Source organism: Astatotilapia calliptera, chromosome 3 (assembly GCF_964374335.1).
Source record: "Astatotilapia calliptera chromosome 3, fAstCal68.1, whole genome shotgun sequence".
In the NCBI taxonomy this organism is placed as follows: Eukaryota; Metazoa; Chordata; class Actinopteri; order Cichliformes; family Cichlidae; genus Astatotilapia; species Astatotilapia calliptera.
This window is the reverse complement of record NC_137424.1, coordinates 59979033-59996950: the sequence shown is the minus strand read 5'-3', so window position 1 is coordinate 59996950 and position 17918 is coordinate 59979033. Positions and strand designations below refer to the sequence as shown.

Below are 17918 nucleotides of genomic sequence, written 5' to 3'. Positions count from 1 at the left end.
ATGTATCAGGTTTTGCTTCCCCTGTCTTGTTAGCCCTGATTTGCCCCAGCTGTGTTTCCCTCCTGTCTCTCATTCACGGATTGCTCCCTCTGTGTATTTGAGCCCTGTGTTTTCCTCTGTCTGTGTTGCGATCTACCATCTTACCATGCTGTGTTGTCTGCCTGTCAGGTTTTTGCAGTTTTCAGTTTAGGTTTTTTGGTTGTGTTTGCAGTAAATCTAAGTTTGAATTTACCTTCCTCCTCTATAAGTCTGCACTTTGGGTCCTATCTTGCTTGCACACAGCTGTCACATGACAGTTATGAGTTCAGGGATGAGCTGAGCTGTATTTAAAATAAACAAGGGATGATGGGGGGCATTAATTATTTATGTGCTTATTGTGTATAATTATAGATTTTATAAACAAACAGTTTTGGGAAGGTGTATAGTTAAGTAATCAAAGATCAATGGATATCTGTATATATTGATGTAAGTGGCACAGATTTTGAGTCATGTCTGTTTATATTGTTTGTGTCATGCTTCGTTGTTTAACACATTTCTGCCATGAAGCAGCTCCACTGCCTTCAGTTGTCAGAGACAGTGACGCTGCAGCTGTTGTGGCCGCTGCAATAACCTGTGTCTATTTTAACATCTGTTTTAACATCTCTGTTTGCTTTGTGGATTTTTCTCAATTCTATTTAGTCGTGTTGTGTCCTACAGAAATAAACATTTAAAGATTAATTTGTTTTATTCTCATCGTTTCAACATGTATGATGAAAAGCAGGTTGGATTTAAGATGATGTGATAAAAAAGATAAAAAGAAACATACATTATATCATCACCAGCTCACATGAAAAAATCATCAACATCACATTTATATGGTTAGTTACATCTGAATATATAAAATCAAGTCACGCAATGTGAAAAAAAAAAAAATGTTGTCCTCAGATGTGATCAGCAGTGGCGTGTCTAGAAAATTTTTGTTGGGGGGGCCAGGTAGGGGCACAGATTTGGAGAAGGGTGGCAGATGTAATTGGCAGATAATGTTTAAAAACAATTCTACCAACCATTAACCATAATTCAATAACCCTGTAAACCTAATAACCGAATGCGCTTTTAACTCTTATTAGAATGAGATTTTAACCACTACGGTGCAAAGTTTTTAGATACTGCGTTGATAAAGTACAAGAGATACAATCAGTGCTTTGTCAGTGTTTACTCAGCATTCAAGGACAGCAATATTTGCATAGTATTTTTACTGACATATAGTGCACATATGTTTTGGGCAAAAACATTTTTTAATATTAAAATACGAACATTTGTAACAAACAATTGGCAAATTAGCCAGTTCCAATGCAAAACTTTATCTGCCTATTAAAAAAAGAAGATAATCTTCTCACAAACTGGTGTTTGATTTTGAAACAGGAAAAAAGTGGAGAAACAAATGAAAAGACTAACATTTGAATAAAACCTGAAAGCAAGTAAATACTTTCTATGCTGCCTTATGATAAACTTTGGTAATACTGATAAAGAACAACACTGGCTGATGATGAAATGCAGTCAGCTGGCATGGTGACACTGCCAGTATTAACCTGCAGGGCTGGACTGGGACAGAAAATCGGGCATTTTGACTACAGACCGGCCCACCAGGTATTAAAGCCATAAAGACTTTGACTGAAAACAAACCCTGTTGTGACAGTGATGTACAGTCTTTTTGGTATATGTATGATTTCTATACATTTTACGTCAGATAAAAACTTTGGTTGTAAGATTTAGATAATTATTTAATAAAAGCGAGATATTTTAAATGAGAATAAGAAAGAAAAGTATTTCTTTGTGCCCACCTTTCCCTGTTAATGCCCTACCTGCCCCCTGGCAACATTTTCCTAGATCCGCCCCTGCACAGTTACCAGCTGTCAGCTACATAGAAAAGGATCCTGGTGTTATTTGTCTCTCAGAAACAGTTCATAACTTCCCTTCAACTTATTCATGTCACCTAAAAGGTAAACCTGTTTCTCCATCACCTGTTCAGCTCTGATGATTCAGTAAGGACATCTCCTGGTTTCATCTTCATGTTTCCCTCTCACCACATATCCAAACTGACATCATGACCAGCAGCTTTACAGCTGTGGCTCCAGCAAACATCAGCTGATACTAGAAAGTAATATTAAATAAATTCTGACAACAGCTGATCAAGCTTAAACGTGCTGCTGTTGTTTAGCGCGACATCTGCAGGTTTCCTCTTTCTGGCGCAAAGTGGGCGATAAACAAACAAGAGAGAAAAGCAGATCAGCTGATCAATGATCAGTTTCATGATTGAAGTAGCAACAGGAGAGGGAGGGGGAGAGAATGAGAGAAGAGGCAGCTGTGCAGCGTAAACACAGAATAACTCCAGCTTTGTGTCTTTTTCCATCCTAGCTGAAGTTCGGGACAAACTGCGTCTCTTCTCAGCTCAATACGAAACGTGTAATATTTTCTCTGAATGAGGGACCATTCCATTTTTTTAAGGAGCCGTTGGCAACTCTACTAACTAAACTTATGAATAAAATAAAGTTCACTATCAGTAACATCATAGCACCCACCCAGCTGTATATAAACTCCATCAAGCTGGCTAGAACGCAGTACGAGTTATTGCAACTGAGGGTAAAAAGTCAGCACAACGAAAATAAACTCCACCTGAACTTGGTTTATATCTGACCCAGATAAACTGCAGGTCATAACTTCTTACCTGAAGTTCAGTTCACCTGACACTCGGACCGGCGGCCGCCTCGGGGCTCTCCTCCTGCCTCCCCTCCTGCCTCCCCTTCCCTCATCCACCTGCTGGCCTCTGTGGAAGCCCCGCCATAGCCACCACCAACCAACTGAGTTATTTCTACACATCGACCTGCATCTGGCCAATCCACCACCTCTCATTGTTCATGCCATTACAAAAAAATAAAAAATAAAATAAGTCACCGGGCATATGCCCGGTATGCCCGATGGCCAGTCCAGCTATGTTAACCTGCAACCAAATCTGCAGCTCCATACAGCAATGTTACGACTTAGATTATATCTTATAACTCATAACTCTTATGTTAGCTGCCCTCAGTAGCCTACTGTCTGATATATTCGACGGCTGCAATAATTCTTTAAGTGTTATTTTCTCCTTGGTATTCTAATTTCACCGAAGTTTACTAAACTCAACAAACTTAATATTACTTACCGGGACATTTATTCTGTCCTCATTTTCTTTCACCGAAAAATTGTTTCCTGCAGTGCCGTCTTTCCTGCTTGGCTCTCCTACCTTTGCTAAGGTGATGCACATAGCGCAGAAGCCGATGCTGCATTCACTTACACTCGGATATCTGAGCTTCACCGTGAAAACACAATTTGATTTGATTGAATTTTATTGTTTTACCTTTGGGGTGGCACCTGGGGTGGCCAGTCTAGTTGGGGGGGTGGCCTGTGCCCCCCCAGGACACCCCGCTGGACACGCCATTGGTGATCAGAGCCGACCCAGTGCAGCACAGAGCCTGTTACTGCCTTGTTTCCAGCATAAACGTCACTATAAACTGTACTGTATCTACAAACATTTGATATTTTGTCTTTGTACAATCTTCACACCACCAAAAAACAAACAAAAAACAAAACAAAAACACACACATTTCAAAATAGCAGCACAACAAGTGATTAAAAATGTCAAAGTTATTATGCATCAAACACCTGAAGTGGTTTTGGTGGCCAAATTCATGCAGATAAGGAAACTGGTTCTTATTTGTCATCATAATTACCTGATACTAAACTCAAACAATACAACAACTGTACAGACAGTTCAGCTATTATTATCATACCGTAAACTCATGGAGGTAGATTTAACAAGATGCTGCCATCTACTGGCTGATCTGCACTAATGCTATTTGTTAGAAATCAGATTTTTGACAGGTGTGATGACGTCACTGAAACCTCAGGTGAGAATGTGGGTGTGACACAGGATCCAAGGATGGACACGTCAGCTTTGCCGTTTTGGCATGGAATGGAATGGATGGAATCGCATCTGTAACTGGAAGGTCGCCGGTTCGATCCCTGGGCTCTGTCCTGGTCGTTGTGTCCTTGGGCAAGGCACTTTACCCTACTTGCCTACTGGTGTTGGCCAGAGGGGCCGATGGCTCGATATGGCAGCCTCGCTTCTGTCAGTCTGCCCCAGGGCAGCTGTGGCTACAACTGTAGCTTGCCTCCACCAGTGTGTGAATGTGAGAGTGAATGAATAGTGGTATTGTAAAGCGCTTTGGGTGCCTTGAAAAGCGCTATATAAATCCAATCCATTATTATTTTAGCAGTGCTTTTATTGACAGTAGTGATTAGTACGGTTTCAGGCTTCTGTCCATGAGAAAGGCACTACTCTGACTGTCACTCTCCCGCTGTTCTATCTCAGAATGTGATGAAAGATATCGATGTTGGTCTGAAGCCCTGAATTCAACAGTTTTCTCTGTTGTTTAAGTTGTTGTTTTTCCCTCCGTTGGTTCCCAGCACCAACTTACTGAACAGCATCAAAACGGGAAACTTCAAATCTGGTTTATCATCAGGATGTTATGTGTTTCTATTCACAGTCTGAGATGAGATGCTAACAGTCATGAACCTGAACGAGGTCCAGAAAGTCTTCATCAAGAACTTGTGGTTTTGCGTGAGGAAGTCCTCCTCTGTTTAAAAATGAAAGAAAATTGAAAGATTCACTGAGTTATACTGAATATGACAAGTTTAAGAAACTTAAACTGTGACAGAGCAAATGATTCTGACACATACTGTAAAAATCTGTTAAATGTTCTGATATTTTTACATTTACAGCTCTTACAAGAAAATCACAGACTTACGTGTTCTCTACAATTATGATAAAACATAAATCCCCACGGGAACACAGAGATACAGATGAATACAGTCATGACGATTCTTCCCTGGCCTACAAAGACAATCCACAGTTACAAACACAGTACAAACATAATTCAGTGTTAATGATGTAAATGAGCACATTTTAAAGACAATAAGTGGAATTAGGTAAAAACCAGTATTACTCTGAGAGGTGAACACCAGACTTTATTTACATGTTTCATTTAATTTATCTCCACTTACAGTCTGGTGACCTCCAGGTTACATCAGGCCTTTTGCCCCAGGAAAGACTCGAGGCCCCAAAACCCAGAACTGGATAAAACTGATATTTGACATTTTGAATCAGAACCTCAGTATGTTTACCTGAAAGAGCTGCAGGTTTATGGGAGGATTTTACTTTGTTGTTTTCCAGATTTTCAAAGATGATCTAAGATGAAAACTGTTTGTATTGTTAGCCTGATGTTTCATTACCTCCCTACCATTACCAGTGTTGGGAAGGTTACTCCGAACCGTAGTAAAGGGACCTCTGGCTAATACGTCGGGTTCTGTGTCGGGCTCGTTGCCAAAAAATAGCTTTACTTTGTTGTCTGGGTCAACTTTGCTAGCGAGAGACAGAGAGAGGCGTTGAAAGGCTGCTCCAACGGAACTTATTGTTTCGGAGGAAAACATGAACACAGTGTACAGTCGAGTCTTAATAGCTTACTTACAACTGGGCTCGTCAGGCAGTCTTCTTGGCTGCAGTGGTTATTATTATATTTACATGCTTCCAGCTCCCGTTTTTGCTCGATGACTGCTCGTACTTTTCTACTTCCTTTTTCTCCCTCCTCGCGCTCAAAGACACATAACAGGTATGGCGGTCCATTCTCCCTGCAACACGGACTACACTGTCTATGAGGCTACATTCTTTAGGGCTATGCCTGTAGCATTCTGTAGCTTAGCACAACAACAACAACAACAAAAAGGCGCTCTCTCACCCAGGAAACACACAGGAACATAGCTGTCAAACAAAACCCAAACAGTCCTGACCCACGACAATATGAAACAGGAAAATACCGTCGTGTAATCCATTTATTTCAACAAAGTAACTGTATTCTAAATACCACCTTTTTAAATGGTAACTGTAACGGAATACAGTTACTCATATTTTGTATTTTAAATACGTAACGGCGGTACATGTATTCCATTACTCCCCAACACTGACCATTACCTTTCATTAAGCCAACACTACACAGACTCAGTTTCACTTCTATAGAACGAGCCTAGTCTTGGACTCCTTTTAGTCTGAGACTGAACGAAATCCATTTCTAGAAAACTGTGTTTTCTGTTCTGGTAAATTAACCCAGTTCTCAGATTTGGCCCATATCTCCTGACTGTACTGTGTATAAGCAATACAATGAAAGAATGATTTTGTAAACTGTAAAGACTTTATTTTTACGTCTGGTCTCGTCATTCAGATTTGGTGGTTGGAGATTTCCAGGTTGCTGAGTTGTTTCATTCTTCTCAGGCTTTGATTCTAAAATAAAGTAAAATAAAATATTGTTTAATAAATTGTTTTATTAACTTAAAATTGATGTAATGTAGCAGTGAATTAAGCTGCTCTCGGCTCTGTACACAGTTTTATTGCTACCAAGTGGAAACTGAACACTGAAACAAAACTGAAACATGAAACCAACAATGAAGAACCAAAAAACAAACAAACTGTTGTGATGAGAGAAACAGTTTGTAGCTCTTCAGTGTTGGTTTCCTCACATGTCCTGATGAAGCTGCTCAGTAACAGTGTCACTGAGGTTGGACACTGTGGATTTCTGTGGTCGACTCAGACTCAGAGGCCTCCTTCAGGGATGTTACCTGGACCAGCAGCTCCATGAAGAATTAGCCTCACGTGAGTGTAAGCCACAAAGACTCTTGTGTTAAAAAGTCCAACTTAAAGCAGAAATAATCATGTTTACAGTCTTCTACATGAACCAGTTGTCATGGTCCTGGGTCGGTGACCCAGTGCTTTTAGTTTGTTATCATTTTCTAGATGATGATGATGATTGTTTAGGTTCTATGTGTTATATTCGGTCTGCCTCTGAGTCTGCGTCTGTATCTGTCTGTCTATGGTGTCACCCCATCTGTTTGTGAATCTGTCTGTTTAGTTCAATGTCTTGTCTGGTTCCATGTGTCTGAGTTTCCTGTTTTATTGTGAAGGTCTGTGTCATATGTGAGTGTGCTCAGTTTACGTTTCCCCTGTCCCGTCAGCTCAGATTCCTCCCAGCTGTGTTGCCCTCCTGTCTCTCATCCCCTGATTACTGGTGTGTGTATTTAAGCCCTGTGTGTTCACCTGCCTGTTGCCAGTTTGTCTGTATTGCTCAGTGTTCCACGGTGTCCTGTTCCACGGTGTCCTGTTCCACGGTGTCCTGTTCCACGGTGTCCTGTTCCACGGTGTCCTGTTCCACGGTGTCCTGTTCCACGGTGTCCTGTTCCACGGTGTCCTGTTCCACGGTGTCCTGTTCCTCGTCTGCGTCTCTCTGCTTCTCATCCCATTGTCGTATGCTCCCAGGTCTGTTATTTTTTAGTTCTCCCAGTTTAGGTGTCTTCAGTTATTTGTTATGCCCCACTGTTTATTTGCCACTACACCTCTGTAAATAAAACTCACCGGCATCTCATCCACTGCCTGCATCTTGGGTCCTTCTAACTCCACATGGCTCGCCTCGGCAGCCGTGACACCAGTGTTGGTCTCCATGGATACTTTTACCATCATATCATTTCTGTGGTTTGTTTCTTACAGGTCTGTTACTGTACTCAGTACTAATTAGCAGATGTGTGTCTGTGTGATGCAGTTTATGGATGTAAGTTTCTAACTACACAGTTTTTCTGGTCATTTTTGTCCGGAATCGGAAACTTCATCAATCAAACAGGATATTTATAAAGACACAGTTTTTATGAAGGGGGAAACTTATCTTAAGAGAGCTATTTTTCTTTTTCTCTCTTCAAAAAATGAAATGTTAGGTTTATAAACACCAATGTCAGGATCCAACCTTGATCCAGTTTAACAGCTCACAGTGATCACATGTGTATAAATGAATCATCTTACCAGAGACGGTGACTCTGCAGCTGTTGTAGCCGCGGCCATAACCTGTGTCCACCTCACACAGGTACAGACCCGAGTCCTCAGTCCTGAGTCTGGACAGCTGGAGTCTGATTCGTCCTTCTCTGAGGCCGTCTTTGTCACTCTGGACTCGTCCTGAAAACTCTTCATCCTGAAACTCTGAGAACTCGACACCACCACGAAGAAAATACAGAGTTGAGTATGTTTGATCAGTATTCAGGTAACAGGAGATCTTCAGTGCTGAGATGGGCGTGTCTGGTTTGGTGGTGAACGTCCACTCCAGTGTGATGTTGTGGTTCTCCTCTGCCTGATAGGAGCTCTGTGTCACATCCACTACAAATGATCCTGCTAAGGAGACAGAGAGGAGCAGACACACTCACAACTTTATACAACATCAGACTGTAAAACACAGGAATAAACGAAGCATCATTTCTGTTATAATCCAATGAGCTTCAAGGCCCCCACCACAGCCTGCTATATTCATTCATTCATAACTCCACAATCTGGTCCTGGTGGTTCTGGTTCATCCTAAAGATTTGAGAAGTTTCCAACAATCATGATGCCTAGAATCACATTTTCTCGACTCATTTGTTTACACAAAACAACAAAAAGTAAACAGTACAAAATATAAATAATCATAATTCATATACCCTGATCTGTGTCTGCTCTGATCATAGATAAGTTTAAATGCTCAGCAGTTTTTGCTCACCTCTGCAGAGGACGAGTGTTAGAAGCAGCACAGCAGCAGAGAAGGCCGAGGGTCTGTGTGTGAAGATCACACTGATCTCCTGAAGAGCCATCACTCATTACTCTGAAAATCAACAAGCAAAACAAGCTTCCTGTTACTCTCTGCATCTCACAGGAAGTCCAGCAGACTAATATAACATCATGTGTTTTATTCTAAATGTTACTGTTTCTGATTCTTTAACAACATTAAAGAAATCTTACCTCTCTTCGAGGATTTCAAGTTCAGAGCTTCTCTGTGATGTGTTTCTTCATCTGTCTACTCTGAACAACATCTCCAGACTGCAGATCCTGCACTGTTGATCAGTGATTTCCTTCACTCTGTAACATCAACAGGAAAACAGGTTCAGTCCCAGTGAAGTCACATTCAAGAAGCTGTTTCAGTGTTGAGCAATTATGCATTTTTTAAAAATAGTTACTATGAAACTTTAGATCGTCACTTATTAAATAACAGAGTAATGATTTTAGATATATTCTGGTCGGGCTTGTACTGGGACAAAAAAAAAATCAGCCTGGAGGCTTTGGTCCAAGCAGGTCACCATTATTAGTCTAAATAAATAAATAAATAATATATCTAATTATTAATATCTAATTAAAAACTGCCTCTGCTTTCAATGAGAAGTGACGCCATCCTCACTATAACCCATCACTAACATGCTGTAAAAAGAAAAGCAACTTTTTAATTTGGATGATAAATATACTAATTTTTATATATATATATATATATATATATATATATATATATATTTTTTTTTTTTTTTTTTTTTCCTTTTTGCCTTCCTGAGACACAAAAAGACTCCACACCAATAGATGCTATGAGACAGTGTGTGTTTGTTTAGCCTGTATTATTAATAAATATAAAATCCAGAAAGCTACACAACACGGTGTGGTTCATTTACAAACACAAAACTAACTTCACTTTCACTGGTTTTTGTTAGAAAAAAATCAAATTGTTGCTTAAATTTGCACAAAATGTCAGAAATCTGTCATGAACTAAAATTCTAACCTACCTTTTTCACGAGTTGTTCGGTTAACCCTCTGAGATCCAAAATGTTATCGGCCATTTTGACTACTTTTGATTTTACATTCGTATTTTACTTTGTGGCGGTTTGTGATATGGGCAATATGGGCCGCTGCCGTCACTCCCAAAACTTTCCCCTCTTCCTAAACAACCAAATCACTTTAATGTGGGTCATAAAGATGATACAAGAGCCATATATTTTATGAGGTGGTACTCATTGTGAAAAGTTTAAGAAGCACTGCACTATGCAATACATTCAATTTTAGAATTTATATTCAGTGTTAACTGTAGCTAAGCTCAACGTGGTAATGCGCTTTAAGCTAATGCTAATCTTATATTAATAAACTACACTGTCATATGCAAAAAGGTGGCACTAGGGGTGGCAAGAGATGCCACCCTTCTAGATCCGCCCCTGTGCAGAACAAACCTGATGACTTGTTGATGAATGTAACCATAATTGTCTTAACTAAAAAAGCTAAAATAAAATTGTGTAACTGATGATTGTCACAATTCAGCACAGACAGGTCCATACTCAGTTAAAGCTTAGAATTATGTTTCATAAATTCAGTAAACCTGCTTCATCTTCTGTCGTTTCAGACAGCTGGGCTCCTGAGTTTGTGTCAATGAGTCTTTTTTAATGTAGCTGTCATGACAGAAAGAAAATCTGAAAAAAAAAAACAACCTTGCTGCTGCAGTCAGCTGTGTTGTATCTCTATGTGGCAAATACAATAAAGAAAAGTGTTTAATGGTGAATAATGAAACACTCACCAGGAACATCAATCAGCTCATACACCACTAAACACCAGCATCCAAAATAATTAGGTTGCACTTCTTTTTCTAAAGAAGCATCAGATACGATGTTCACTTATTTGAATGATGATCGTGAGATTAGTCAGCAGGGTTAGAGTTATGTTATGATCTTTTATTTTGAAATTACAATCCTCCATATCAGTGTAACTTAAGCACATAACTGAAACTGAAAGCTCAGAGTTTCTTTTAAGTCACCTTAATGAGACAAAGTCCTGCAGGTCTCTGCATGATTCCAAGAACAGTTCTTTATAAACATAAATATAGAAAACAAAACAACCCCCCCCCCCCCCCCCCCCACCAAATAAATAAAAAGAGGTCTTACCACAGATAAAGAGCCCATATTCCGACACAGTGATCCAAACTGTTGTTGTCAAAGTGAAATGTGTCTCTGGAGCCGAGCAGGTAACAAACTGAAACAAGGATTAACGAGTCACTGCAGGTTTCTAACATTCCATGATCTATTTATCAGGTAAACACTGAGCATGAGGGAGGCAGGAACGGCTGACCTTGATTGCATCACAGCAAACACATTAATGTGTCTTCACTTTCTCAACCACACAAACACCACTTTAATGCATCATGATTTTGCAGTATTTTATATATTGTATTTTTGTCATTCTCCAGGTCTGACTTGCCATTTCTGTCTTTCTGTCCTCCTCAAGCTCTCCCTCTCTCCCTTCACTATCTGTGTGTCTTTGTGTGTGCACATTCCGGTGTTCTCGTCTTTGTGCAGCATCAGGACTTTGAGGACTTTGAGCTTCAGTTTCGGGGCTGCACGTTCCTGCCTGGTTAAGAGACAATATTCAGGAGAGTATCTAAGTTGTAGTCAGCGCTGGGTTGTTGTATAACAAACAGACAGTCTTGTTATGTGAGAATTACTTACCTGGGGATGGGCGTCCAGGTACACACCGGCTCACTCCTTGGCGGCCGCTTGTCGGGGCCTGGAGCCTGGGGCTCGCTCGGGCCACTTCGGAGGTGGGGTGCCCCCGGCCTCTCGGCCTGGGGCTCGGTCACTCAGGCACGGCTGGCTGCCGGCGGAGCTCACGGGCGCGTCACTGCAACTCCCCCTGGCTTCTGCTCCGCGGCTGCTGAGTGAACCCTCATCTGGGACTCTCCTCAGCTCTTTCTGGGACAGTGGCGCAGCTGCCCCTCTGTTGGTCTTCCTTGGTCTCTTGTGTTCTGGGGGCCTCTGGATGTCTGGAGTTTTGATCTCCTCCATACCTGCTTCACGCCCTGGAGGACGGGGCTGTGGCCCCCCCACACCCTCTAGCAGATCATTACATGAAGGAACCTTTTAAAAACAAGCGCGTCCATGCTCACAGGTGTACACACGGGTGATCACACCCACAAACTACACCCTTTTTGGCTCCTACCTCAAAGCACACTGTGTTCTGTTGATCTTATGTGCTGCACAATAATGTTTAATATTTAGTATTTACTGTCATATTCCCATATATCATTGTGATGCTGTTTATTCTATTACTCTTGTTCTCTTCTGCTTGTTTTCCTTTTTCTTTCTCAACAGGTGATCCAGGTGATCGATATATGCATTTTCTTTTTCTTTTTTTGTTTTTTCTGCCCATTCTGTTGGTTTTTGTTTTTTGCCCTTCTCCCCCGTCCCTCTTCTCAGCTGTTTCTCTTTCCCTCTTTCTTTCTCCCTTTCTTTCCCCCAGTCAAATCTGTCCCGTATTCAGCAAGTGAAAATAAAATAAACAATAAAAGGTGAATCAAATAGACCATTATGGCAAGGCTGGGATGGTCAATTTGGTAAAGTAAATCCGTTGGGCATCTTTCTTTGCCTTTAGACAATAATTCTGATGGTAAAAGAGCCAAACGGGACAAGCAAAAAAAAAAAAAAAAAAAAAGAGAATTACTTACCTGTGTTCTCCTGTGGAGTGGAGATGGAGAAAGCTCAGAGACTCTTTGTAAATTGGAGGAGCTGTGGATGGAGTGTTTTTGTACGTGGAGCATCGCACTGAGAGCTGGGATTACACTGCTGTGAATGTCAAATTTTTGGAACGGTTGTTTTTGCACCGATTTCACAGTAAATAATTCACTGTCTCTGCTAAAGAAGTCCTGCAATTGAGTCCTGCTTTTCTGCAAAGTGGCAAACCCTTTAGTGCGCTTATCTGTTTATTGTGACTGAAGCCAGACAAACGACACAAAGTCATCTTAAACATCACACCACTGCAACAAGAATGGACTGATGTTTGCATAGGTGACATTACTATCATTGCTTTTAGCTCACAGACACATACTCAGTAGCACATGTTCATTATGCAACACTACTTGTCTCTCAGTGACTCAATACTTCTGACCAGAGCTAATCAACTGGCACAGCAGTCTCAGTCATGGTGGACATTGTTAGTCACACTCAATATCACACAAACGGGTACAATTCACATTACAAATGAACAAAAAGTGTTATAACCAGTGTTGGGTAAGTTACTTTAAAATAGTAACTTAGTTACATTACTAGTTACTTCTCTCAAAAGTAACCCAGTTACTTCAAGTTACTCGTTACTTTCAAAGTAACTAGTTACTAGGGAAAGTAACTTTGGTTTTACTCAGAATTCTCTTGTTAATGTGTTGCTTCCATAACTTTGCCAGTCTTCTAGCTTGCTTACTTGCCACAAGTGCACTGTGCCACCTACCAATAGAAAGGAAAAGATAATGTGCATATTTCCACGAGAGAAATCCCACGCCTGGACCGTCATTGACTGCTGCCATGATTCTAGCCTACGTCACAGCGTCATGTGCGCCTTTTACATCCAACACAAAAACTGCAGTCGTGGTGATTTCGATTGTACTCAGAACTCGGAAATTCTGCCTTCTGAATAGGAAGATGTAGGTAACATCAGACTGCAGATGAGCTGCATACAGGGCTGGACTGGGACAGAAAATTGGCCCGGACATTTTGACTAGAGACCGGCCCACCATTATAGGAAAAATCATAAAGCCTTTGAATGAAAACAAACGCTGTTGTGTCAGTGATGTACACTGTTTTGATGGTATATATGCATCAATCCATCAATCGTTTGTTGTAAGATTCAGATAATTATTTTTTAAAAGCGAGACATTTTAAATGAGAATAAGATAGAAAAGTATTTCTTTGTGCCCACCTCTCCCTGTTAATGCCCTACCTGGCCCCCCTGGCAAAACTTTGCTAGATCCGCCCCTGCACAGTTACCAGCTGTCAGCGTAAAAAAGGATCCTGGTGTTATTTGTCTCTCAGAAACAGTTCATAACTTCCCTTCAACTCATTCATGTCACCTAAAAGGTAAACCTGTTTCTCCATCACCTGTTCAGCTCTGATGATTCAGTAAGGACATCTCCTGGTTTCATCTTCATGTTTCCCTCTCACCAGATATACAAACCGACATCATGACCAGCAGCTTTTTTGCAGCTGTGGCTCCAGCAAACATCAGCTGATACTAGAAATTAATATTAAATAAATTCTAACAACAGCTGATCAAGCTTAAACGTGCTGCTGTTGTTTAGCGCGACATCCGCTGGTTTCCTCTTTCGGCGCAAAGTGGGCGATAAACAAACAAGAGAGCCGATCAGCTGATCATTGATCAGTTTCATGATTGAAGTAGAAACGGGAGAGGGAGGGGGGAGAATGAGAGAAGAAGAGGCAGCTGTGCAGCAAAGACACAGAATAACTCCAGCTTTGTGTCTTTTTCATTGTAGCTGAATTACGGGACAAACTGTTCCTTTTCACCTCAATAAGAAACGCGTAATATTTTCTCTGAATACCAGACGGGACGGTTGACAACTCTAATAACTTATGAACAAAATAAAGTTCAACATCATTAACTTCATAGCACCCACCCAGCTGTATAGAAACTCCGTCATGCTAGCTAGCACGCAGTACGGAAAAAGTCAGCATAACCAAAATAAACTCCACCTAAACTTGGTTTATATCTGACCCAAAGAGACTGCAGGTCATAACTTCTTACCTGAAGTTCAGTTCACACTTGGACCGGCCGCCTCGGGTCTCTTTTCCTTCTGCGTCCCCTTTCTCCAGCCCGAGAACGTGTTGCTTTCTCTCATCCACCTGCTGGCCTCCACCACTTGCTAATGTTACTGAATCTGTGGAAGCTCCGCGATAGCCACCACACGAAGTAACGAGTAACGACCCTATCTAAATCCCAGTAACGACTAACGCGTTCCTGATTTTGGCATAATAACTAGTTACCGTGCTCGTTACCACAATAATAACGTAGTTACTGTAACGCGTTACTTAATAACGCGTTAGTCCCAACACTGGTTATAACACTGTAACTCTACAAATGAACGCCAGCGTGAACCATGATTCTAGTGCCCTCTGCCCTTCAGCACTACAAGATTTTCCTTTGAAAGTAGAAAAAGTGAGCTCTCTGGCTCCGATTGAGTGCAGAACAAAGCTGATTAGTCTAAACCTCAAAATCAACCAAACACCTCCAAAATTAGTTTATACTTACTTTTTTTTAAAAGAAGCATTAATTAAAAATGTTCAGTTATTTAATTGATCATCTTTACCTAAGATTTGATTGGTCAGTAAGGTTAGGTTATGACCTTTGATTTTGAAGCTAACTTAATACTGAAAGTACATGTCACGGTCTGTGTGTAGGCAGGCAGGATAAAAAGGACCCAAGTGCAGGACTTGTGGAGGCAGAAAAATACAGAGGCAAACACACGGGGAACAAGGACCAGAAGGGGAACACAGCTGATACAAATTAACTGAAGGGACCAGGTGGACGCAAAAGAGGAAACATCAACATAAGACACACACCTTCAAAGTAAAACAGGAAATTCATTGACAAAACTCAAAGGCACCAAACTCATATTAACCCTTTACAGCCGATCGGAGCGGCACGCTCTGTTTTGCGTAACTATTTTTAAATCCCGGTAGCTCTGCAACCACTTAAGCTAGCACAATAATTTTTTTTGCATATGAAACTGGAGGAGTTGTACTTACATCTTATGCCATCAGCTTGTCCTAGGTCACAGTTTCCTTCCACATATAGCTTTGCAAAAACTGCATAAAAATCACTTGCAGCAACAAAAACATGATATTCCAGAAACACGCTTCGCCGATCCATCAGCTGTTTGTAACACTTCCTACGTCCATCAGCGCGAACTATCACATGACCGCATGACCTGCCCGAAACCGGAAGTGACGTCATTTTGCGGAAATGTAGTTTTTTACGATCGGGCCCTTATGAGCTTGTGTTTTACTTCTTATGTGTTTTAAAAAGTTATGTTTGAGTTTATGACTTTCTGTGTCGTTTCTGGGATGCTTAGGACTCATATTGCACTGCTGGAAATAGTTTATTTTGATGCATATGCTGTTATTTTGCAAATTTGCATTATAATATTTATTTTCGTTTTTCCTGCAGTATATAAAAATTGGTGTATTTCAAAAATAAAACTATGAAGACACTCAAAATAAATTTCCTGTGGTGGGAAACTAGTTTGTGTAACTTTTTTGTATTTACAGTTTTGAGGGATAAGCCTCTTAAATTTCTCTAACTAGAAATATATGTTAAAAAAACAAAAACGATTTTCAATTTTTTTGTAGTTTATTGCACTTTTTTGCAATTTATGTAATTACTATGCACCTAATGCAGACATATTATTAAAGTTTGGGCTATAATGGTTGTATTGATATATAGCAACTTGAAATGCTCCCAAAAATGGCTCCACAGCATGTAAAAATATAATATAAGCTCTGGCGAACTTGGTTCTATGGTAGGTCTTAAAGGGTTAAGCACTAAAGAATAACAAACCACAAAAATAATACAACACTGGGTCACAGACAGTTCAGAGCTTCAAGTCAAGTCTTGCTCCAAGAACAGTTCTTTACAAACATAGATGCAGGTTCTTGTCTGTCGAGTTCTCTGACACCAAAACAAACAAACAAACAAATAAAAAGAAGACTTAGCACAGATGAAGACCCCAGACTCTCACACAGTGATCCAAACTGTCGATGTCAAAGTGAAATGAGTCACTGGAGCCAAACAGGTAACAAATTGAGACAAGAATTAATGTGTCACTCCAAACCAGAAACTCTTGTCTGATCAGTTTCTAAAGGTCATTGCTGCACATTTAATGGTGTATATATCAGTAAACAGTGAGCACTACAAACACAGGGACAGCTTCACAAAGAGGAGCTCAAAATGGTTTCAGCAGAAAAGCATTAAAACTTAGATATGATTCTTGCTAGTGTGCTGTGTAAGGTCAAGATTTAGAAAGTAGGGTACCAAGATTTAAAATATATTTTAAAAAAAGACCCCTTTGACATCTGACTTTTACCTAAAGTCAACAGATTAACCTGTAACTCAAAGTAATGATAAGTCTAGTCTCGGTCATTATTTATAAGTTCACTACAGAATAATGATAGAAGAAAAAGACAATCACTGATTATGATACACATGATGTCCAACATGATGTATGTACTGACATACTGTCACAGCTGGACTCACACATTAAAGAGCAACGAGAGATGGGAAAAGGCTCAAACTCAGGAAACAACTATTTATTTACAATAACAGAAACATCTGTTTATGAATTAATCAGCCGTCTGATTCAGCTGAAAGACAAACTTCAGCTCTCAGACTGAAGTTATTTGTTGGTGAGTGGGTCCTCATCCTCAGTATATTAGGAAGACACTGTTACCTTAAAACAATCTAGAGCATAAAATATAAACAATCAAAGTGCTGATGTGTGAGATGATGGAAGCAGATGTTAGTTCATGAGAGCGCTGCCCTCTACTGGCTGAAGTGCAGTAATACTGCTCTCGTCCTTCCTTCTACTCCCACATTTATACTGTGAGCAGCTCTGACTGACAACATGCTGTCACACTGAAAACTTCACATCTGCTTCTTCCTCCTCAACAATTCATCTTTACAGTCTGATCTGCAGCTTCAAGGACCTCTCTGCTCCTGACTCTGTGCTGGTTTCATTCACATTTAGACCTTCTTCCTGCAGTCATTACAGAGTGACAGTAGGGGGCGCCAAATGTGACTGCAGGTGTTAGTTGGTGCTGAAAGTGCTGATATGTTTGCGCTGTAACAGTTTTTCAAACTTGCTTGTTAACTTTATGCTGATCAGTAATCAGTGATCAGTAACTAATTACTGATTACTTCCCCTAAAAAGTAATCCCATTACTTTACTGATTACTCTTTTTCGAAATTAATTAGTTACTTTGTCACATTTTTAAAACATGATTTACAACCTAAATATGTGATAAAGCAATAGATCATTCAACCCAAATCTACTATGTAACCAAATGGAAAAATTCACTTTTTAAATTTTTTTTATTAGTTTTAATATTTTAACTTTCAAGTTCAAGTTCAAGTTGGCTTTATTGTCACTTCAACCATATACATTTAGTTCACAGTGAAACGAAAGAACGTTCCTCCAGGACCA

At 40.3% G+C, this 17918-nt stretch overlaps 1 protein-coding gene and 1 long non-coding RNA gene across 5 annotated transcripts; one reads left to right on the top strand and one right to left on the bottom strand.

Annotated features, from left to right (window-relative positions):
- Positions 1 to 4283: 4283 nt before the first annotated feature.
- Positions 4284 to 8738, bottom strand: LOC113017196 (uncharacterized). 4 transcript variants are annotated; one of them, XM_080298698.1, is made up of 5 exons: positions 8637 to 8738; positions 7913 to 8272; positions 6272 to 6349; positions 4824 to 4909; positions 4284 to 4652 (listed from the first exon to the last, which is right to left on the bottom strand). In XM_080298698.1, exons 1-5 carry the CDS (start codon positions 8725 to 8727, stop codon positions 4617 to 4619), a joined length of 651 nt encoding a protein of 216 aa, XP_080154824.1. In that variant the 5' UTR covers positions 8728 to 8738; the 3' UTR covers positions 4284 to 4616. The 4 variants fall into 4 exon arrangements, with proteins under 4 accessions (XP_080154824.1, XP_080154823.1, XP_080154826.1 ...); XM_080298697.1 differs by having other exon boundaries at positions 7913 to 8275; positions 8637 to 8727; XM_080298700.1 differs by lacking the exon at positions 6272 to 6349.
- LOC145425573 (uncharacterized) lies at positions 7240 to 8894 on the top strand. Its single transcript, XR_013906290.1, has 3 exons — positions 7240 to 7378; positions 7974 to 8121; positions 8645 to 8894. It is a non-coding gene; the product is annotated as an uncharacterized LOC145425573 (long non-coding RNA).
- The last annotated feature ends 9024 nt before the right edge of the window (positions 8895 to 17918 follow it).